This window comes from Solanum dulcamara, chromosome 8 (assembly GCF_947179165.1).
Source record: "Solanum dulcamara chromosome 8, daSolDulc1.2, whole genome shotgun sequence".
Classification (NCBI taxonomy): domain Eukaryota; kingdom Viridiplantae; phylum Streptophyta; class Magnoliopsida; order Solanales; family Solanaceae; genus Solanum; species Solanum dulcamara.
Window position 1 is genome coordinate 20,899,913 of NC_077244.1, and position 24,590 is coordinate 20,924,502.

General features: G+C 36.4%; 1 protein-coding gene across 7 annotated transcripts; it reads right to left on the reverse strand.

Annotated features, from left to right (window-relative positions):
• Positions 1-10,857: 10,857 nt before the first annotated feature.
• LOC129900408 (uncharacterized) lies at positions 10,858-24,358 on the reverse strand. 7 transcript variants are annotated; one of them, XM_055975375.1, is made up of 8 exons: positions 24,006-24,357; positions 23,622-23,798; positions 23,364-23,513; positions 13,913-14,014; positions 13,756-13,826; positions 13,525-13,592; positions 12,569-12,647; positions 11,215-11,346 (listed from the first exon to the last, which is right to left on the reverse strand). In XM_055975375.1, exons 1-7 carry the CDS (start codon positions 24,237-24,239, stop codon positions 12,586-12,588), a joined length of 864 nt encoding a protein of 287 aa, XP_055831350.1. In that variant the 5' UTR covers positions 24,240-24,357; the 3' UTR covers positions 11,215-11,346; positions 12,569-12,585. The 7 variants fall into 7 exon arrangements, 5 of the variants coding, with proteins under 5 accessions (XP_055831348.1, XP_055831350.1, XP_055831352.1 ...); XM_055975377.1 differs by lacking the exon at positions 11,215-11,346 and adding an exon at positions 11,902-12,005 and having other exon boundaries at positions 24,006-24,358; XM_055975376.1 differs by lacking the exon at positions 11,215-11,346 and adding an exon at positions 11,902-12,014 and having other exon boundaries at positions 24,006-24,358.
• Positions 24,359-24,590: the final 232 nt, after the last annotated feature.

The following is a 24,590-nucleotide window of genomic DNA, read 5'->3' on the forward strand; positions in this document are numbered from 1 at the left end:
CAAATGCCCTTACCGAAACTTAAGTCCTACTTCACACATAATAGAAGAAATTAGATCGTAGGATATTTTGAAAGTCACTCACACTCAGAAAGATGTTCAATGCATAAAATTGAGATACCATATGCTTGTCCCTCATGTAAGTATCCACTAATCTGAGAACACCAAATATGGAATCAAGTTGGACTTGTTATCGGCTCATAATGTAGGTTTGGAATGGGTAGGATATCCGTTTTGGATAAAGTGACTAGTTCCTTCCTAAGCATTGCATTATGCTCTCAATTTATGTTTTCATTTCCGAACTTGTTCTTTGTTTTCTTGGTTCCTTCTTTTCCTTTTCCCTTGACTTTCTCCTCTCTTTTTTTGAGTTTTCCTCCTTTTGTTGGAGTTTGTTTTCATAACTTTTTCGTCTTCTTTTTTCTTCATAATTTTCATCTTTTCACTTTGTCATCCAACTCAAATCTTTTTCAGTGCGCTTAGGGAGATGGAAAAAATTAGAAATAGTGTGTTTGTGCACTCAAAAAGATATAGGCTAAGTTGTGGTTATTGAAATAAAAATATTTTAGGCTCAAAAAGGGAAACACTAGGTATCATGTGGCAGTCGATATGCTTAAAAGACACAATTGGATCAAAGAAAGCCTACAATCCTTTCCCAAATTAAATGTCGCTCAAAATTTTGCCTCAACAAATATTTGGGCCAAGTTTTAGATCAACAAGCCATGCCATTGAATTTTATATCTAAAGTTCACCACACAATGCACATAAAATAATGATATCGAATTTGTTTGTCTTAAATTTAAGCAAGAGAATTTCTCACATGTTACATAAGTATAACTAAGCGGTACTCAAAGAATTTATATGGTCGCAACAAAGTTGACCCACTTTATCATGTTAATTAGTTTAACACTTTTCTTTTTCTCATTCACACTCCGAAGTATGTTGGTATCAACCATGTCAAGAGACTTTATTTTTAATAATGATTCTTAAGGAATATTAGACCCATAAAAAGTTGCCTAAGTATCTCACCGAGGTGACGAAAATTAGGTGTTCGTAATTCACAATGCCTAATATGTGTAGTAAGAATAAATATTGAAATTTTAAATGAGGAAAAACACTTCTCCTTCTCTTTTCAATTTCTTGAATAAAGATGAAAACTTTTTTTTTTGAAATTTTGAATAAAGATCAAAACTAAAATTTTAAATAAGGATCACCGAACCCGAGGAGAGTTGCCTACGTATCTCATCGAAGTGAGAATCAGGTGTGCGTAGTTTGTGAAGCTTTTGAACAAACTTTTTATTTTCTTGTTGAATATGAATAACACTTTTTTAGCTTTTTTGAACAAGAAAATATATTTATTTTTTTAATATGAAAAAAAATACCTCTTTTTTGTTTGAATTTTATTGAATAAGGATCACCGAATCCAAGGAGGATTGTCTATGTATCTCAACAATGTGAGAATCAGGTATGCGTAGTTCGTCAAAGATCATAAACAAAATATTTTTTTATTGAATATGAAATAATAATTTTTTTCTTTGTAGCTTTTTTGAATAAGGAAATATATTTTTTTGTGTGAATATGGAAACAAATTCTTCTCTTTTTTTGAATTTTTCTTTAATAAGGACCACCGAACCCAAGAAAGGCTACCTACGTATTTCAACGATGTGAGAATCAGGTGTGCGTACAAAGATCATAACCAAACTTCATTTTTTTGTTACAAGAAATAAATATTTTCTTTATTTTTTATGAACAAGAAATAAAACTTTTTTTTGTTAACATTATTAATATGGAATAATGACTTTTTTTTCTTGAATAACGATCACAAATCCAAGAAGAGTTGCCTACGTATCTCGTCGAGGTGAGAATCAGATGTGCATAGTTCGTTAGGATTGGACAATTAAGAAAAACTTGTGATAATGAAACTTAACTTGACAAAGGCAAATTTTGAAAGTATTATGAAAGTAAAATCTTTTGAGTTTTCTTTTTAAGAGTTGTCCAAAAGAAACTTAAAATAAATATTTTTGTGATTTTTTTAAAATAAAAATAAAACTATTCATTTTTAAGAAATTTATAAGAACGAAAACAAGAAATATTTTTTGTGTTTTCTTCAACTCTTTTTTGTATAAATTGAAAGATAACTCTTTTTCTCATTTCAATAATCACCCTAAAATTGGTCAACATACAAAGATCATCCAAATAAATGTATTTTCAGATAGCATATACAATGATCTAAGTGATCAAATAAAAAATGGATATTTGTTCTAGATGGGCCCAACTCTAGTGTCGAGTTCTACTAAGTCAAATATAAATGATGCAAACAAGCGGAGTCTATAAGGATATTGTAACCTCCCTCAAAACGCCCATAAAATACCTTAAGAATGTCTTGGAAATAGGCCTCTCATGTAACACATTATCCTTAATCTTTTTAGAAAATTCGAGTTCGGAATATCGATATGGGGGTCAAAACCTCTGGGAAACATAGTCTCAGTGGATTTTTAGGATCCGTAGAATGGAAAAAAAATTCAAAGAATCCACAAAATAGTGTGGTCTACGACAGGATCGCGTCGCGGACCTGGGGACAGTTTTCGGACCGAGTGGTCCGCGACAGGACCGCGTCGTGGACCTGGGAGGCAGTTCTGGCCGAAATTAAGTTTTTTGGGGGCGTTTTAAACTTTTCCCAAATTATTAGTTAATGAACCTAGACGTTTTTAGCACCTAATTCAACTCTATAAATTAACCTAAACTTCTAATTCTATTCATTCTTCTATAATTTATCTATCAAATATTTCTCTCTCTACAGAAAGGCTCTCAAGGGTTTCCATTGAATACTTCAAGCAAATTCACTCAATTTCTCCATCAAAATTCTCAAGTTCTTCCAAATTACTTGGTGTTTTCACTCAAGGTATGTGGGTATTGATTCATGGATCCTTTCATCCATGAAGCACAATCAATTTCTCAAGGTTTTCTATCAAATTAAAATATGGTATTTTATGGGTTTTGTGATCTCCATCCCAATTGCATGAATTTTTGAGTTAAAACATGATCATGAGACTATTTTGATATAAATTGATGGTTATTGAATTAAATTGAAGAGTTTTTTCATAAATTCTCCTATTTTGATTTCTAGGGTTCATGATGAAAATTATGGGTAGTTTGATTTATACTTCTAAAGGATATTATCTATATGAATTATGTATGGGTTGATATAAAGATTATGACGATGCATATTTCAAGTTAATTTCATGATTTTCAAGTCAATTGATCATGCATTCATGTCATACCCTAATTTCAAGTTCAAGCTATGGTCATGAATTTTCAAAGTATGAATTATGACTATGTATGTCCATGATGATCATGAATTATAAGTATGTTTCAAGGTATGAACTTCATGCAAGTTATGAAGTAAGGTGACTTAGGATCCTATGTGGTGACCTAAGTCCTAATGATATGAATTATATAAATATGATTGTAATGATGAAAGGACAATTCTCACATTACAAGTATGTTATGAAAATGAGCTACTCAATGATTTCAAGCCTATGATCATGACTATGATATATGATATTATGATCTTATGTTATGTATGTATTCCGTGGGATTTGACTTAGCACCGAGTGGACTTTAGGTGGGGGCCCTACCAAAAGCCTTAGTAGAAGCCTCATGTCCCATAAACTACGTGTCACCGTAAATTGCCTTTATAGCCTAGCTATGGATCCACAAATAGCACATGTTCATGATTAGGAGTCTACAATGGCAATGTAGTCTCCTCCTTCTCGATGTGGGTATCATCAGATTCCATGTTATAGATCGCATGGTCTTATTATCGTTTATGGTTCCTATCCCACATATGTATGATCTCTTAAGTATGTTATGATTTTGAATTTATGTTTTTAAATGCTTTGGTCAATATGATTTCCTCATGACTTTACGTATTCCATCTTATCATGTGTTTTACTTGACCTTAGCATTTCATAATTTACGTTGCATTTCATGCCCTGATACTTAGTACATTCCAATGTACTAATGCATATTTTTTGCCTACATTGTCTCATAATGTAGGGGTTGAGGTTGAAGATCCTAATCGTCTATGTAACTAGTAGGTGTTCTCCATCTGACGGTGTCGTAGTGAGTCCTCATTGACCGAAGACTAGTTTCAAGTTTCTTACTGTTTTCTTATCAAAAGACTTTTGTTTACATTGTATATTGAAGGTGAGATAAGGACATATCTTAGCCCCCACTCATACTTATGTTTAGAGGCATCTCATTGGACATGTGTTTGAGTCTATGTTGTCATAAGACATTTTCAGATTTCTATTCATGTTTTAGACTCCCTTATGATGTTTTCGCTTTTATATTTCACCTTATGATTGCTTATGATAGGTCAAGAGGCTTGGTTGGAGCCCTTCGAGATTTCGATCGTCGTGTTACGACTAGGCCATAGGTCGGGTCATGACAGATAACCATGCTTGTGTTTCATTTCTACAAGATTTAGACCTAAAGAAGATGTGTGTCGAGACTAGCTTACTCGAGCGGACACTTGAGTCGGGAAGGGATAGCCTACCAGTAGTAGTGCTTTCCGACCTCATTGTTTGTCCTTCCCATGCTAAAATATGTGACTTTAAAATCCTTCCCAGCAGCATAATCGCATCTTTGGTATCTTAAAGAAAAGTTCGGGAACGTAGATTATGTCTCCAAAAATGTATCTTTCAGAAGACTCGGATGGGTGCGCGATAGAAGCCAGTTTATATTATAGTTCAAATAATATCAAAACACTTAATAAGTGGGCAATCAGCACATTAGAAAAATAAATAAAATTAATAAAAGTCATACACAAGTCAATATTAACAAGCTCGAATTCTAGTTTTTCTCCAGCAGAGTCGCCAGAGATGTCACATCCTTTTTTTAATGGGTTTTTTCAATTTAAGTGACTATTTTTAAAAGAGATTATTTATTATTTAAAGTCGTCACTTGGAATTGAGTTTTGGTCTGCCAAGTCACAAGGTTAAATCCCTAATCAAAAAAAATGACTCTTTATTTTATGTTCTGCAAACTAGAAATCTGGGTAAGGAGTTCTGTTAACCGAGGGGAAGGTATGAGGCACCCCTCGAGTTCCATAATTTTAGTACGATCGCTCTATTGTTTTATATACACTAATTTTAAAATATATTATATTTATTAACTTAAGAATAAAATGTTATTTACCCGCCTTCTTTGATTTATCAAAAATTTATTTAAACTTGTCTTATTTTATTAGTGTGTGGTGTGTTGGTAGCAGTGCTTTCCAACCTTACCACGAATTATTTATTAACACATATAAACATCTTAATAATTTTCTTTGAACTAAAAATCCTAAACCATTCTTCCGGAGTAAAATGTTTTTACTTTACAATGGATTTAAAACAAAAATTGCACCACTCTCGCTCTCCTCGGTCCTCACTATCTATCAAAACAAATAAATAGACAGAACTTCATATGTTAATCTTACAAAATAAACAAGAATATTTAATTATCCCTCCAAAAAATATTATTAGGTGCAAACCCATTAAAACAAAATATTTGAATTTTACTCAAGACAAACAAATCTATACCAAATATTATTTTTACTATGCAAGATTAAATATTATTTTACACTAACTAATATAATTACTTTATGTTGGAAAAATTAGATCCTTCACCTCCATGTTTTTACTAAAATCTTCATATCCTAAAGTTTAATCTATTTCACCAATAATAAAGTTACCGAACTTTAATGACTCACTCTTCAAATTTCTTGAACTACAAAATGTTCCTACAATAGACTAACGGTGACTTTCCATATAAGCATAACAACTATATTTTTATTTTTGGATTAAAAATTCAACTAAAAAAATAAAAACTGTTAAATAAAACCAATGTTCGCATATAAATATTTTTCATGTAAAATAATGACCACATAATACATCAATTTTACTCTAAATTTAACGAAATCAAAAAATTTCAACATACTTTCTATTATGCTATTAACAATATGAATGAATACAACAACAATCCAGTGAAATTCCACAACTTGGGGTCTTATGAGGGTAAAGTATACGCAGACCTTACTCCTACCAAGGTAGGACGGCTGTTTTTAAAAAACTCTTGGCTCAATAAAAGCATAAAAAGAGGTTAAATAAGGCTAAAAAGTTCAAAACGATATGGAAAAGCAAATAACGAGAGCAAAATAGATAAAATAGAGTAATCAAAGTACAGAAAGTAATAGATAATAACAGAAATCAGAGCACAAGAAATTATAGTGCACTAATGCGCCTACTAATAAGGGAGAATACCGAGACTATGTACTAGCCTACTACCCTAATGTGAATCCTCCACACCCTCCTATCTACGGTCATGTCCTCGGTAAGCTGTAGATGCACCATGTCCTGTCTAATCACCTCTCCCCAATATTTCTTCGGCATACCCCTACCTCTTCTGAAACCATCCATGGTCAACCTCTCACACTTCCGCACTGGGGCATCTTTGTCTCTCCTCTTCACATGCCCAAACCATCTCGGTCGCATTTCCCGCATCTTATCTTCTACTGAGGCTACTCCTACCTTGTTCCGAATAGCCTCGTTTCTAATCTTGTCTCTGGTATGCCCACACATCCATCTCAACATTCTCATCTCGACAACTTTCATCTTTTGAACGTGAGAGACCTTAACTGGCCAACACTCCACCCCATATAATATAGCCGATCTAACCACCACTTTGTAAAACTTGACCTTATGTTGTAGTGGCACCTTCTTGTCATATAGCACACCAGAAGCGAGCCTTTATTTCACCCACTTTGCCCTAATACGGTGTGTGACATCATCGTCAATCTCCCCGCTGTCTTTCATGATAGACCCAAGGTACTTGAAACTACTTTTATTTTGGATGGCCTGGTCACCAAGCCTAACTTCCGTGCCAACCTCCTAAGGTGTCTCACTGAACTTGCACTCTAAGTACTCTGTCTTAGTCCTACTCAGCTTAAATCCTTTAGACTCTAAGTTATGTCTCTAATCCTCCAGCTTATCATTGACTCCACTACGAATCTCATCAATCAGGACTATGTCATCCGCAAAAAGCATACACCATGGTACCTCACCTTGAATTTATCGCGTCAAACCATCCATCACTAAGGCAAATAAAAATGGACTGAGAGCTGATTCTTGATGCAACCCCATCACAATTGGAAAGTGCTCTGAGTCCCCTCCTACTGTCCTTACCCTAGTTTTGGAACCTTCATACATGTCCTTGATCACCCTAATGTACGGCAAAGGTACACCTTTAGCCTCCAGGCATCTCCATAGTACCTCTCATGGAGCTTTATCATAAGCCTTTTCTAGGTCAATGAATACCATATGCAAGTCCCTCTTCCTCTCCCTATACTGCTCCACCAGTCTCCTCATAAGATGGATGGCTTCTGTATTTGAGCACCCCGACATAAATTTGAACTGGTTCTTTGAAATAGACACGCCTCTCCTCACCCTCATCTCCACCACTCTTTCCCACACTTTCATAGTATGTCTTAGAAGCTTGATACATCTATAGTTGTTACAGCTTTGGATATCACCCTTGTTTTTGTATAGGGGGATCATTACGCTCGAACTCCATTCTTCGGTCATCATTGTCGTCTTAAAGATAACCTATTCAGCCACTCCAAACCTATTAAGCTCGTGCTCTTCCAAAACTCCTCAGGAATCTCGTCATGTCCGATCGCTCTTTCCCATCGCATCCTACGAACAACACCCTTAACCTCCTCGATCGTAATATTCCTTTAACCCCCAAAATTGTGATGCCTCCTGTAAGTTCCAAATCTCCCAACACAATCTCTTTTTCCCCTTCTTCATTCAAGAGTTTATGGAAGTATGACTGTCATCTCTGTTAAATGAGGGTGTTTTCTACCAATATTTTTTTATGCTCGTCCTTAATGCACTTCACTTGATCCACATCATGAGACCTTCTCTCTCGCGCCCTGGATAACCTGAACAATTTCCTATCCCCGCCTTTCTCTTCCAATTCAGCATAAAGGCATTCCAAACATGCCATTTTTACCATCAAAACCGCCGACTTCGCCTCCTTCCTCGCTATCTTATAAAGTTCCCTATTCGTCCATTTCTCCACCTCATCCTTTCTGTCTATCAACTTCGCATACGCCATCTTCTTTGCTTCACCTTCCCTTGCACTTCTCCATTCCACCACCAGTCCCCTCGATGCCGACTATGACTACCTGTCGAGACTCCCAACACTTCCCTTGCTACAACCCTAATACAACTAGCCGTCCTATCCCACATACTATTTGCATCCCCACTACTATCCCAGGCCCCCATATCCTTTAATTTCTCTCTCATCTCCAGGACACTAGCTGTGGTCAAGCTCTCCCATCTGATCTTAGGTCGGTCATCCCCGACTCTCTTCTTCCTTGTCATCTTGATCTCTAAATCCATCACCAAGAGTTTATATCGGGTTGTAAGGTTATCTATCAGAATAACCTTACAGTCTTTGCACAGACCTTTATCATCCTTCCTAAGGAGTAGAAAATCTATCTGAGTCTTAGCAACCGAACAATGAAAGGTTACCAAGTGGTCCTCCTTCTTTGGGAAACTCGAATTGGCTATCACCAACCCAAAAGCTCTTGCGAAATCCAAAAGTGAAACTCCTTCTCCATTTCTGTCCCCGAAGCCAAAGCCTCTATGCACATCATCATACCCTCCCGAAATAGACCCGATATGCCCATTGAAATCCCCTCCCACAAAAAGCTTCTTAGTAGGCAGTATGCCTCCCACTAACTCGTCCAAATCCTCCTAAAATCGCCTCTTATCCTCCTCGCCTAAACCCGCTTGCGGCACATAAACATTAATAATGTTCAACGTGATCTCTTCAACGATCACCTTAATAGACATTATCCTATCAGTGACTCTCCTAACCTCCACCATATGATCCATTAAATCACTGTCTACTAAAATGCCTACCCCATTCCTATACTTCGATCTACCAGAGAACCAAAGCTTATACCCGTCTACCTCCTTAGCTTTAGAACCAACCTATTTGGTCTCATGGATACAAGCTATATTAATCTTTCTCTTCTTTAGAAGCTTAGCTAGCTCTATGGATTTTCCCGTTAACGTCCCAATGTTCCAAGAACCTACTCTTAGTCTAGACGCTCATTTAACCCACTTACCCCTCCTTACCCTCGTACCTATCCCCGTCCCTGAGCGAGAACATGACCCTAGTCTATCATCACTACCCAAAGCCACGAAAACGTGTATGAACTAATAAATTATTCAAAGATCTAAAGTCAGCAAAATGTAACTACAAGTGTATGAACAAAGAATAGATATGAGAAAATATGGAAACTGGAGGTACCAACTCCAGTTGAAATGAACTTGGTTGCCGCCGGAAAACACTATTCACTTTAGAGTTATCGTTCACGTCGGCTTACCAACAAGCTTATTTTCCTCCTAGATAATTTATCGAACAGGTAAGGTGCATTCAAAATCAAAGTTGCACAGTCAACAACCTCAAACCCAGCAAGCTAGAACCGAGGGTGGATCCGACGACGGCGATGATGACTAACAGAGTACAGAGGATTTGGAGGATGCAAGTCCAGATGTAGTTGAAGATACAGCTGCAACAACAGGTGAATGGGTTGCAGCAGCAGCAGCCTCCTCCGCCGCCATGCAGGTCGATGTCACCGAAGAAAGAGATTGCTGAGGATTTCGCCGGAGAAAGAGATCGTCGGGCAATGAATTTCACCGAAAAATAAATCAAGTAGTTTACCAAGGTATTTACCCAATATTCAATATGAATGAGTAATACATACAAAATTTGAGAAACTTTATAACATTGAAATAAAATATCATAGAAGTGTGACATTAAAATATACAAAAAAAATCTAGGTGTTACCTTTTGTGAAGATTAATTCACAAAGAAGACTACAATAGGAACACGAACTCGGAACCACGAAAGCAAACCTCGATCTCTGCCTTTTTTTTTGTTTTTGTTTTTTCTCTCTTTTGTTGTTTTTCGATTTTTGTTGTTCTTGTTTTTTATGTACTGTTTTATGGGTGTTTTTGTGAGAGTTTTTGTCAGAATTTTTATTTTTGAGCCTTCTTTTTGTTAGAAGTAGGGAATGAGCTTTGAAGTAGTGGGGCTAGTGAAGAGTGGTGAGGTAATGGTTAGTGAAATAAGGGAAAAGGAAGGGTTGTTGGAATTAGTGGTTTTAGAATTTATTTTGAAAGATAAAAAATAAAATAAAAAACTATAATAATAGAAATATTAACTAAATCCTTTCATACTAATAAAATATACTGAAAAAGTTAAATGGCTAGTCTAAAATAAAATATAACTAACAAAAACATTAAAATAACTAACTTATTTGTTAAGCATAAATTAAAAGAAAACATATATGTTTTTGTAAATTTTCTTTTCTTTTGAAATAGAAAAATAAAATGTAAACTAAAATGTGACACTACTTTTCGTAGTTTTTAAATCTTTTTAACTTAACTTACTAAAATAAGATAAAATTAAAATATCTAATTTAGATATAAAAAAAATATTTAAACATTAAAAATGGTGTAAAATTTCAAGTTCAATCAAGAATTATGTGTCTACAATGGAAAATATCGTTTCATTGAGTAATTAGCATCTCTAAGAGTGTGCTTTATAAAAATTCCTAATTATAATGAATATGTTTTAAATCAAGCTCTTTTAAACTTTGTAAGTATAAGATTGGCTTTGTTTTGTATGTGGCATCCTTCCAAGAGGATCACTACATATATACTCAAGCTATATAATCACTAAGTTTCATAGCATTGAAATACAAAGATCTTAAGCTTTTCCGTGACGTTGCCAACCATCTGCACCAGACTTTCATGCTCAATTCACTTATCTTGTTATTTCTGTTCAGAGCATAGGCTTTATCGAATGCACCGAAAAGAATCATATAAGTAATGCATGGTTAAAAAACCTGTGGCTTCTTTTAACTGTATACATCATGAATGTGTGAATTTACATACAACTAGAGATTTCAAAAGAATTACAGATTCTCCTGATATGTAATACTGTGGCGCCTTGTACCTGTTAGTTTACTCTCCAAGTATGTCAAGCCAACGTATCAGTCAATATCTGAGAGAAGCTGCTTCATTTTCTCGTACGTCATAAAGACAATACCAATACTAGGCACAACCTTGTAATATTCGGGCAAAATTCCGCGATATAAACCACGTAGGCCCTCTGTCTGGATAATATGACTGAATGTACCAAACAAACCAGTCTTATAAATATGGGCCCGACCACCTGCTCCTTCCAATTGCATTCGGCGCCTCACAAGGTCCAAAGGGAATGTTACTGCAAATGCATCCATGAACATAAAGATGAAAAAGCTAAAAACATTGACCCAGTTGAAGTAATAAAATGGAAAAGCAACTGATCCACTTACGACAATCAATAATATCAAAATGGGAACAATGGAAGTGATTGCACATCCACTAGACATCCAAATAAATTAGAAGCCAAAATATGTGCCAGTTAGTGTTAGCCATCAAGTGGGGGAGCCACCATGAGGTGTAGGTATGGTGCCTCAGTAGAGCAGAGAGATGTGTCTCTAAAAGAAGTGCTCGCTACAGTGGCGCAAATTTTAGAGACATGAGATGCGAGCTTCTGTCTGGATTCTGTGGTACTTGAGAAAAACAATGAAAAATATAAAAGGAGTCTAGATTACTATCTGCATAAACAGATGGAGAGGCAGTATGACTTTGTATGCTGCTACAATACAAGAAAAGGTGGAGAGAAAAATAGGTCGGTCCTAAACATCCTTCACTTTGCTCCAAAAAGGTTCCTCGTTTTCTTTCTTGATGATTTAAAATTCCATCACTTTTTGAGTTTTAATTTCTTCTCTTTCTCCCTCGTCCTGTAATTGTTCAAATTCTGTCTGTGTCTGATTTCTTTTCTTCTCGTGCTTCATCATCCTCCCCACTTTGATCTTTCTCCTATGCCTTTCTTCTATTCTGCTAGCACTTCCACAGTTACAGTATGTTTTAGTTCCTCATTTTTTACCAACCACCTCAGGATGGCTTTTTAGCACTTTTTTCTTTTAAATCACGGGTGCTTGTTCAATGGAATAACATAAAGCAGACTGGACTACTACAACTATTTTTATATCCCAATTTGATCTCTCTATTCGTCAATATACAAGTTTCTATTCTTTAGACAGAAATAGCATTTTACACTGGGATGATGCATCTAATCTGGTAAGATGACAATAATAAAGCATGCTACAACGAAGCCTCCTATCCTATACCAACAGATACTATGCAATGGGAGGGGAACGGATTGAAATCATGCATAATATGTTTTCTTCTTTCTCTTTGTTAACTTGTTATTTTAGTTGGTGTGATCATTTAGTTACCCAGTGCATCCATGTTATTTCGCTGCTGCCTCTTATCTTCTCTTTGAGGATTTCTGCGAAATATATGGACACATAAAGACCAGCATAAACAGAGGCAATTCTTGATTGGTCCTACAGTTAATTTTTGGAACATAACATTTCAAGCCTAGTTGAAAAGCATACCTCAATGAGGAAGCCTCTCACACTTGATAACTGCAAATACATATGGCTCCAGTGCAAATATCCAACATGGTGGAGCCAACTGCATGTTTGGAGATTCAAATTATCCAATTAATGAATGAGACGAAAACTATGTCTGACATTTCGAGGCAGAAACAATAAGTTAGTGTCGAGAAAGACAAGGAAGCAAATTATTTTTTTAGGGGTGAACTTTCTTACTAAATTCAAATGCCAGATAAAAGTGCTCGGTTTCAGTCTCTAAGAGTCGGTCCAGTTAGAAACTTAGTGAGAAGCCAGCACCCTAACTTGCCTCTCTGCATCAAAAGCCATGAAACAGCTCCATGCATCAACATCTACTTTCAAATACCTGAAATTCTGCCTAAGTGTATACTAGTTAAGGGTAAGGCCTAATATTGTATATCTAGAACTAAGTTAGTGCCTCATCAATTTTGAGCTGGAGAAACAACTTGTTGACCACAATGTCAGCTTTTCCATTTCTTCATCTATTTTTGTGAGGAGCATATAGAATCATGATTAGATATTGCATTTGTTTTGATGTGGAGAGCTAACACAACACATGTGCCAAAGAGAAATATAATATAGATAAAAGTTGCATATAAGGTGCGAGACTGCCAGGAGAAATAGCCCAGAGGAAGATAAGCAGGGCTTTTCTTCTTCCCAAACACATACGGAATAGGAAGCATGTAAAAATTGAAAGCTTTGGCAATATTAATATGTCTCCATGTAGTAACCAGAGGTTGGGATCAAAAAATTCTGAGGCAACAACAAACTAAAAGAATGCAGTGACCTGCCAACAAGCTGGGGGATATTAGACAAAATTCAAAAAAATATAGTTAAGACAATACTTTTCTTCATCACTATTTCCCTGTATAGGAAATCAAAGCATAATTGGAAGCTCAAAACTTCTACTACATTTCATGTTACATCAGATTACTAACCTGTTGATGACGCAACACCTGAAAGACTTCCACAAGCAAGGCTGACCAAGACAGTTGAATCATCTGGTCTGATATCAAGAAGTGTGTTAATATAATGCTATCTAGAGGTTAATACACAAAGGGGCAAACTTGAGAACTAACCGGTGAGTGACAGCATATTTCATGGATAATTATCAACCAAAAAAAATGATAAAGGAGAGAACAGAGAGTACCACTCTTATCGAATATTACCTATGAGACTGCCAGTACGATCTCACAGTGTCATAAACAGAAAAGCTGATTGCCAGATTTGGGCCAACCCCCTTCATGAGATTGAGATATTCATTCAGCATAAAACAGGAAAAGCACAATTCAGCACACAGAGAATCTCAATGAAAGAAAGAGATACCAATAGAGTAGCACCCATTCCTTTATAAAGGCCGGCTATCCCTTCTTCCCTACTGATGGTTTGTAATGCATGCCATATGCCTCTGTAATATATTACATTCATCTGCAAAACTCAAAATAAGTACCTATGAAAAAGATCTAATGTCTCAAAAAAGGAACCAATTAGACAGAAATAAATAAGAGAAACAGACACGAGAATATTTGACTTTCCAACAACTCTGGCATCATGTGTGTGCTCTAGATTAATGCTTTCTTATTCTAGTAATCGAAGCATTTGATCTCACCAAAAGTTAGGATAATAGCAACTTCCAAGCTTTCAACCAAAAGAATAAAGTACAGGACATCGCTTATGGGATAGAGCAACCCGAGCTATTTGGTAAAATAACCAAACCGGGAGATGATAATTTGTGTGCAGCTTTTAACATTTTTGCATTTATGTACAGCTCATTTACCAGAGAATAATTAAGAAGAGAGCCTCCTAAGGCTAACATCTGATCTATGTTAAAATATCTGTTACAAAAAGTGTTGTCAACGGCTCACCTGATACGCTTAAACCCTAAAACCAGTTGGAAAACAGACCAAGTTGTTAGAATTATGCTTTTGAACTGCAGTAACTTTATTTTACTGCTTAGTTTTTTGAATAAATCCAAGTTGATAGTTGGTTAGTAAGTTTTTCCTATTTATTAGTAATTAGTTTATTAAGATATTTTGCAGAGATATTGTAGGCTAGTTTATCATTATCTTTTTACTGTTTTTTGTTCTTATAAATGTAATGTAGAGTACAAGAAAGCAAAATAAAATAATTCTCTTTGACCTCATTGCAGTATTTTTCTCTCAAAGTCTTTCTCTGTTATTTTTCTTAATTTCTTTATTGGAAAACCAACAATTGGTATCTAGAGCTTTTTTCTTGAGGGACCTTTGAGTGGAAAAAATGGATTCCAAAAATAGTTTTTCACGAATGTCTCCAATTTTTGATGGTGAGAACTATCAACTATTGGCTGTGAGAATGGAAGCCTAGTTGGAGGCTCTTGATCTTTGGGAAGTCGTGGAAAAGGATTATGAAGTTAATTCGCTGCCTAATAATCCCACCGTGGCCCAAATCAAGAGTCACAAGGAAAAGAAAATCATTAAGTCCAAGGCAAAAGCAACTTTTTTTGTTGCTGTTTCAACAACTATGTTCACGAGAATCATGACTCTCGCATCACCAAAAGAAATTTGGGACTATTTGAAGAAAGAATATGCTGGAGATGAAAGAATACGAGGAATGAATGTATTAAATTTAATGAGGGAATTCGAATTGCAGAGAATGAAAGAGTCAAAAACAGTCAAGGAATACTTTGACAAATTGCTTGGTATTGTTAACAAGGTAAGACTGCTAGGCACTGAATTTAAAGATTCAAGAATTGTTGAAAAAATTCTTGTAACAGTGCCCGAAAGATATGAAGCATATATAACTACTTTGGAAAACACACAAGATCTATTCAAAATTACCTTGACAGAATTGTTAAATTCTTTGCACGTACAGGAACAAAGGAGGATTTTGAGACAAGATGGCATGGTTGAAGAAGCATTAGCAGCCAGCCATAAGGGTAAATTCTTGAAAAATTACCCACCTTGTCAGCACTGTGACAAAAATGGACATCCTCCATATAAGTGTTCAAAGAGATCAGATGCACAGTGCAAAATCTACCAACAACTTGGTCATGAAACTATAATTTGCAAAAGTAAATTTCAAAAAGATGAAGCAGTTGCCCAAGTCACCACTGAAGAAGAAGACCACTTATTTGTGACAACCTACTTTTCAACCAAAAAATCTAATTTTTGAATGATTGATAGTGGTTGTACAAACTATATGACATATGACAGAAATCTTTTTAAAGTGTTTGTCTATGGAAAATAAGAAAGTCAGAATTGAAAATGGTGACTATATTCCTACAAAATGAAAAGGGCCTGTTGCAATCAATTCAAGTTCAGGTACTAAAATAATTGAAGATCTTCTTTATGTGCCTGATATTGATAAAAGTTTGTTGAGTGTTGGTCAGTTAATGGAAAAAGGATTTAAATTATTATTTGGGGACAAATATTATCGAATCTTTGACTCCACTAAGCAAGAGATTTTACAAGTTGAAATGGGAGATAAAGGCTTCTCATTTAATCCAACAGAAGATGCACACAAGCCTTGCAAGACAAAAGATGAATTAGCAGATTTGTTCATGAGGTCAATTCCAGCCAAGTTTAGAATCTGCAGTTCCTCAAGCAAGGAGGATTGTAAGAATTATGCTTTTGAATCTGCAGTTACTTTATCTTTTGCTTCTGATAGATATAACATGTGGATGTAGGCTGTGTTGTAAATTTTTGATACCAGCTTTAAGCTAATAATTGATATACAAAATGTTATCTTTATCAAAAAAAAAATTAATTCCTCATACTCCAACAGACTTGTTTCCCTCCTCTTCTGTCAGCCTTTTCTCTTCCATTATTCTATCAAACTCTGCTAGTTTATTGAGTAAATTCCTTCTTCTTATTCCCGGGTTTCCTTTCTTTAAGCTTATTTTTTTGAGAATTGGTAACATTGTTGGAGCTTTAAGTTTAGATGCAAGAATGAAATCCGGCTTTCCAGAGAATTTGAAAGAGTTCCTTCATTCCTTCCTTCATTCTATCATTGAATCCTTCTTTGCAAGCCACCAAATTTCAAATTTGAAGTAGTTTTTGTTCCCGAGACTCGGGTTAGAAGGGGGAGGGGGAAATCGGATCCCTTCCTAGTAGAGATAGGTCTACATCAAGGATCAGTGCTAAGCCCGTTTTTATTTGTCGGGGTGATGGATGAACTGACATGGCATATTCAAGATGAAGCTCCATGGTGCATGCTATTTGCAGACGACATAGTACTGATTTATGAGACTCGAGATAGAGTTAATGATAGATTGGAGGTGAGGAGACAAACTCTGGAGTCCAAAGAATTTAGATTGAGCAGGACCAAAACGAAGTATTTGGAGTGCAAATTCAGTGTAGCGTTGGTTGATCCAGCCGTAGAAGTTAGGCTTGCCTCACAGACTATTCCCAAGAGAAAATATTTTAAATATCTCGAGTACGTCATCCAGAGTAGTGGGGACATCGACGATGATGTCACATATTGCATTGGGGTATCTTGGATGAAATGGAGGCTTACCTCTGGAGTCTTGTGTGATAAGAAGGTACCACCTAAACTTAAAGGTAAATTCTACTGAATGGGGGCTAGACAATCCTTATTGTATGGAGTGGAGTGTTGGCTAGTCAAGAACTCTCATATTCAGAAGATGCATGTCGCAGAAATGAGGATGTTGAGATGGATGTATAGGCATAATAAGAGTGACAAGATTAGGAATGAGGTTATTCGAGAGGTGGGGTGGCTCCGATGGCGGACAAGATGAGGGAAGCGAGACTGAGATGATTTGGACATGTGTAGAGGAGGTGCGCTAACGCACCAGTGAGGAGGTGCGAGAGGTTGGATGTAGGGGGTACGTGGCGGGATAGGGGTAGGCCGAAAAAGTAGTGGAGCGAGGTGATTCATCATGACATGGTGCGGCTACATATCAACGAGGAGATAATTCTAGATAGGAAGAAGGCAAGTAGGGGTAGAGTGTTGTCTTACCGTGTAGAGGTATAGTGCAGGTCATAGGTCTTGCCCTTATAGATTTTTCCATAGGTTGCTTATTGCATTTTGTTTATCATTTTATTTGTTGTTGTTGTTCTCTCTCTTATGCTTGCTCCATTGTTTTCTTCCTTCTTCCTAGGTTTGATTCACTTGAGCCAAGGATCTTTCGGAAACAGCCTCTCTACTTCTACAAAGTAGTGGTAAGGTCTGCATACACTCTACCCTCTTCAGATCCCACTTTGTGGGATTTCACTAGGTATGTTGTTGTAGTTGTTGTTGTTTGAAGTAGTTTTTGTTCTTGTTCCCCACTCTTCCTTGTAAGACATTGGGTGAGTAATCAGATCTTAGCCTCTACAGTGGCATTTATATTAAATTGTTGAAGATGTCATCCCATTCTTCTGAAAACAGGATCCTCTCAATCCTGGAGGCTATTACAGGGTTATCCTATTTGAACCAAGTATAATTGCAGTCTTCAAGTGGTATATCAATTAGCTTCAAGTCTTCAATGACATTATAGAATTCTCTCATACCCCTTGATCTTCTTAGACAGTTTCTCTTTTCAAAGATGAATCTAGCCACATTAAAATCCCCACATACTACCCAACGACCTTCCATCAGACCCCTTATTGCCCCCGTCTCCTCCCATAGTAATCTTCTTTCTATGCAAGAGTTGGGAGTACCAGTGATATGACAAGAGAACTCTTGCAATTATGCCTCAAATTTGCAAGTTAACAATTAAGCACTTCAAGATTTCTCCCTTCCATACGTTGTTGTCCTATAACAATAGTATACCCCCTATAGTGTCACTAGCTTCTAAACAAGCAAATCTAACCCATATTCCTCCCCAAATTTGTTTCATCTCTTCAGATAAATTCCCCTCTAATTTAGTTGCAAGAATTTAGTTTCTTCCAAACAAATAATAGTTGCATTCCATTCTATTACTAAACTCTTAACCAATCTCCTTTAACATTCCATGAGACAAGTTTGAACTTCATCCATTATTGCTTGTTTCACTTCTCCCCTTGCTCCTATTCCCATTGTTTTTGAATTTGACATCAAAATACACAAGACTCTTCAGCTCTTGAGAGCCTCTAAATCTTGTCTTCTTACAAAAAATTTCAATCTTTATTCAACTTTCTTGCCTAGAATAGCCACATGTAAAAGTAGTTCCAAAGCTTCTTCTTCATGGCCATGAAAATCTACTTCCAAAGCTTTGCCCAATTTGATCATATTCTGCTCCACCCATAATGTTGTTTTCCTTTCCTTGCATATTATCGATTGTTGTTGTTGGACTTGCAGTGGTTTTACCTCCTAAATCTCCCATTCCCCTACTGTAGTAAGTGAGTTTCTCTCCCTTGCCTCGATTAATCTATTTTCGATATTGTTGGTTTTCTTCTCTTCGTCCTCCAACTCCATGTTGGTTGTTTCTTTTAATTGCTTCTCAACTTCTACTATTACTTCTCCCGATATGTTCGTTGTCTCCCTCTCCTCAATTATCGATCAATTTCTAATCTACATGGTTGTTGGCTCTATTCCTAGGAGATATCGAACTTCTGGAGTTTCGATAGAGATCTCTATTCTATTCCAAAGCAGTGTTGTTATTTAAGTCCTTAAAAATGTCTTGGCTTGAGAAATCAAGCCCACCGCTTCTTGAAATTTGGGCTCTTTATTGGGCTTCTGAAACTTGCGCAATTTTTCAATTTTATTTAAATTGGTTACATGCTTCTCATATGCTCCTCTTTTAAACACTGTGACAACTTTCGAATTGAACTTTTCCTTGTATTCTGTTGCTGGCAAATCCTTAGAAAAGTGGGATTATTGTACTTCACAATAGTAGGAACCATCCATTATCCTTTAGATAACAGGAACCCAACACCACATAAATGCTGCAAGGAAGCTACTAAAAGAGCAAAACAGTAAAAGCACGCAAAAACACGAAAGTAATTGAGTCCTTATCTGTCCTTTCTTCTCCGACAACTCTTGTGTCCATTTTTGGCGATACTTCAAATCTGATTTTACTTTCCGACCCGATTGAAAAATAGTACTTAACACCATTTCTGGATATCGCCACTTCTTTTGGTATATTCTTTCTGTCATTGAAAACCAAGATTCTAGCCCATTTCATATGGTTCTTCAGCTTTGTATCTTCTTTTGTGGTCACCCATTCCCCATAAGGGTTTCAATTTCTTGAAAGACTTTTTGTGACCATAGATGCAGAAGGATTCTAACAATTTTGATCCAAGTTTTGATAGACATTGTACTATTAGGTACACAATCTACCATTGAGTTTCACCACTCTAGGCTTATAATTCCTCCAACTCCATTGCCCTGTGAGGTTCGCTCAGCCATGAGTTTGTTGAGGAATTTGAAGAGAAACTTATCATTATACATTTCATAAAGGTTCACTCCGAAAGCCTTCTTCTAGAGCATTGTCGACCATCTTCTTATCGCTATCAAGGATGATTTTTCCTTACTCCTTCCTTCCAATTGCCCTACCAGACACCTCTTCAATAGCCCAGTATCCTAGCTACTATCTGAATCTCAACTTCAATGTTTCCCTCCTTGTTTTTGATGTCTGCATCTCGTAGATTTTTGGACTACCATTTACTATCACGTACGACTCTTGCGCCAGGGTAGTTTGCATCAGTAACTCCCAGTGGGACTACAACTTCCATCCTTTTCGGGGATTTAATGAGATTCTCAATCTTAAATGCAATGTCTAGCCATCCAGCATTAATGGCTAACTTTGGGATCTCCCCCATTATTAATAGTTACGATGCTTATAAATCCCCCATGTTCATTGTACTTTCTTGTGCAAAAATGCTCAGCTCTTTTCTTTGCATTTTTCCACCTTATGATCTTCTTATGGTCGTCGGAAGTTTCTCTTAGAATGGCACAGATCCACTCCATAATTATGCGGCTCATGGAGCATCTCCACATCATCTTACGGCTTCTTTCTACCCATTTATTCTACTCTGCATTCTCAGAATTCCATTGTGTAATATCTAACGACTTGAATCCCGCATTGAAAGAGATAACTCGAGTTAGATGAGAAAAGAAGGTTGGAAACTCATTTAGAAACCTACCGGGGAGAGTGAAGCCCCCTCCCCTTGCAATAGGAAAGAGAGTGTTTTGGAGAATGTGCCTGAGAGCATTTTTTATGTGATAAATTTCCAACGACCTAGAGAAGAATGAATGATACAAATTTTTAAAATTCTTTCTTCATTTAAACTCGCTCTTTGTTAGTGCTTAAAGTTTTAGCAGACCTTAGCACTTATCTTTTATGCGCTTTTCTTCATTGATAATACTAACTATTGAAGTTCAAGGAAAAATTGCTACATTCCATTCATGACACTTGTCCTATCCCATATTCCATTCCCAATACCTTCCCCCTGTCATTTGGGGAATGATCAAAAAAATTATGGTATTGATGGAACATAATCAAAATAATCAGATTGAAAAAATGTTCACACATCCATATGATTAGCACCCAAGACTTTGGTTCAATGGTAAGTATACAACACATGATGTATGGGTTAGACGTACATCACTTGTTCGAACCCAAACCACGGACAAGACCTCGTATTTTGGTTGGGAGGAGGGTAGAGGGGCAGAATGATACTCCTCAGAGTTTTGAACTATTGCTATAGTAAGGCGGAAAGCCAAGTAAAAATTTCTACGAATTAGAAAATGCAAAAAAAGGCTAAATACATAGAGGGGGCCCTAAACTTGTCGGATGTTTGACACTTGAACCAGGACTAATACCTATAGAACACGTCATACTAAACAAATTTTAAAAGTTCAAACCAGAACTAGTGTGTGAGTTTCACTCTCTTTTGAAGTGGCAAACCAAGCCAATTAAAATAAATACAAATCATAAAAAAAGAGATACATAAGAAATTAAAAATAAAATGGTCAAAACCTGACCCAAAAAATACAACAAATAAAAAGGACGTGGTGGCGACAGCCAAATTTGGAGAATTAAAAGAAGGAGGTGGTGATGGTGATGACAACTGAATCTGAAGAATAAAAAGTAGAAAATGGCGGACAAGAAGTTAGAATCGCAGTGGGTTGATGAACAAAACTAAAAAGGAAAAAGGTGGTAGCGCCAATTGAATATGAAGAACACACAGGACAGCCCAATGCACAATGCATCCATGTTAGCAAAGTTCGGGGAAGGGCCACACCCCAAGGAATGTGATGTACAAAGCATACCCTAATGCAAGCATTACTGGTTGTTTCCACGACTCGAACCCATGACCTATAGTGCACACCCCTTGAATCTGAAAAAGGCTTCTAGTAACAACTCTATCTCAATTGTTCGGTCGATATTTGCTAGGGACACGGGAACAACAATGACCTCAATCGCAAGCCAAGAACCATCAAGAACCGCCACTGCACTTAGAGTAGAACTCCAGTTGCAAAAAGTCCAATATCCTTGGGATATTCCACTCTTGTTAGTGGACAAAATGGGGTAGTGCACATCAAAAAATGGTCAAATAGTTGCCACCATTGGTGAAAACATGGGAAATTCAGGGACTATACAAATCATTCGCGATGTAGAGAAACTATTAACAATGACATTGGAGAATTCTTGTGCATCTTCGACAATCTTTTGACCCTAAGATATTTAGCTTGACATTTAACTTCCATTAGCAAATTCTTGAGATATTAATAGGGTCGTTGATGATCCTTGAAGTATTCTAAATCATGTTATACCAAATTGTGATACATCACCCCATAAGTACTGAATCTTTGAAATGGAAAAGAGGAAATGAAGTGATTGTGTACTGTTTTCGGTGGTGGATGGAGTTGTGAGGAGGTGGTGGCAGAAGAGAGGTGGAAGGAGAGTTTTTTCCTTTTTATTAAAAAAAAAGAACTTCATGTGCTCAGCATTATTGTAGAACACACAATGTGCCATGTAAATGAAAAGTGTCTACTAGGTATAAATCTTGAGTGGTGTAGGTGTTCAATAGGTACTAGTCTTAGTTTAAGTGTGCAAATGAAAATATTTGACAAGTTTAGGGGGGCTCTTAGGCATTTAGCCAAAAAGAAATCGGAGAAAAATTGATTGTTGGAGTCTACTAGATCATGCCTTAACATACTGCAAATTTGCTTAACTCTGTTTGATCAAGAGAAAAGGAAGCAAGAGAGAGAAAAGATGGTGGAGGACAGTCCTAGCTTGCATCTAGTCGAACATTTGGAAGGAGAGGAACCAGAGGATCTTTGAAGGAAAATAATGCACTATACAATAGATTAAGAGGAAAGTTATTACTTCACTAGGTTTTTGGTGTAAAGAACAGAATATAGAACAGGAAATCCAACTAGTAGCTTTTATAGGATCTATGTAAGTATCTTTTATTCTCGGTACTGTATACTTTTTGGAGGACGCCATCACAGCCCTTGATGTTGAAGAATACAAATTAACAGCTTCATAAAAAGAAATAGGAGAAAAATATTCACGTCCAACATGCTACTCCTATGAGTAATTAGACAAATCACTTTGATGAAGGCAAATTAGGACATGATGAAAAAGAGAAAACTACATGAAGATATGAAATAATAATATAGACTATTAGCCAGGATTGTTTTCAAAACTGAAATATTTGATTCATGTTTTCATATAGTAACTATTTCAGTTTCAGAAACCAAAACTTTTTCCTCGTACACCAATTAAAAGTAGTTTTTTAAATTATTATTTTCCAATGTGGAAATACATTAATTGGCAAACAAAAGATGGTTCCAAATCCAAAATTGTTACCGAATCCAAATCAAATTTCCATGAATTAAATTAAAACGCCATTAGAATTCCACTCACCTGAGCTGAAAGATGTGTCCTAACAAGATCCAGTGGGTATGTAACAGAAGCAGCAGTTATTCCAGCCAAACCACCACCTACAAGTCGTATACATAGGTCTGCAGTTATATTCTCTCCTTGGCTTTCAACTCCCAAAATCAACTGCAACACCTGTTGCATATAAAATGAAGAAAAACCAAACATTTTAGACAAACGAGTTACGGAAATTACTGGCAGTGATATTTTGAAATATAGAATTCTCAGAACGTTTGTACCAACATTCGTGTAGCGTTCAAATGCATAAAAGCTGATAGAGGAATATGGAAGCCGATGAGCAATTGTGACCAAATTACCCTTCCAAAATGCCCTAAATCCTTCTTCACGTACAATACGTGAAGCCTCTTGCCATATACTGGCCTTTTTTAAGCTAGCAGCATCCGTGTGCATTCCTTGCAGCTGTACCGGCCAAAGATATCGAGGAAAATGGGTATAAGCTTCTATAGGTTTCTCTACGTGAGTCCACGTAACGTAGGACTCCATTATTTCCGAATGAATTCATACAAATCACAAATAAAGGATAAAAGATGATAGATTTATCGATTTCTTCTGCATAAACCATAATCAACCTCGAATCTCAGGAGAACATCATATAAAAATTCAAACCTGAAAGAGAATAGTGAGGCGAGCTAGAGGCGCAGTGCATGTCTTGCTGATGGCACCGGCGACACCACCGGCGAGAAGCTGAGGAACCGTTCCGATCTGAGACTGCTGACGGTGCTGAGTAATCAATTTTGGAGATGGTCCGCCGTCCACAACGACTGTTCCGCGACCACATCCTCCACCGCCGGCGCTTCCTCCTCCATCCATCACTACTCCTACCCTGGCTTCAGTCTGCATCGTACCCAATGGATTGAGTGTAATTTTGGTGACAGCAATTGATTTTCGTCGATTGTTTTGGTACCGTAGTTTGAACGAAGCGGCCTTAATAAGTGTGACAGCATAAAATTAAGGGAAACTTGGTGTATGTTTAGGAAAGCAACATTTGGGGTAATTGGTGTAATTACAAGTTAAATATTTTTGAATTTCTTTTTTTAGTTTAATTTTATTTTTTTGTTTTAATTTATTTTTTTCTTTCTATTATTTTAAATTCTTTTTATTTTTATTATTCTAATATTTTTTAAAATTATATATTTTATTTTATAATAATTTATTTTTCATTTCCTTCTCATTCTCAACATTTACTTCATG

Bases quoted from the DNA above. Each gene is read 5' to 3' on its own strand.
- LOC129900408 (XM_055975373.1), bottom strand. From the start codon at position 24,239: ATGCAGACTGAAGCCAGGGTAGGAGTAGTGATGGATGGAGGAGGAAGC. The intron at 23,514-23,621 runs GTTGGTACAAAC...TATATGCAACAG, and splicing joins CATTTGAACGCTACACGAAT to GTGTTGCAGTTGATTTTGGG. The intron at 13,593-13,755 runs GTAATATTCGAT...TCTTGATATCAG, and splicing joins TCGTACTGGCAGTCTCATAG to ACCAGATGATTCAACTGTCT.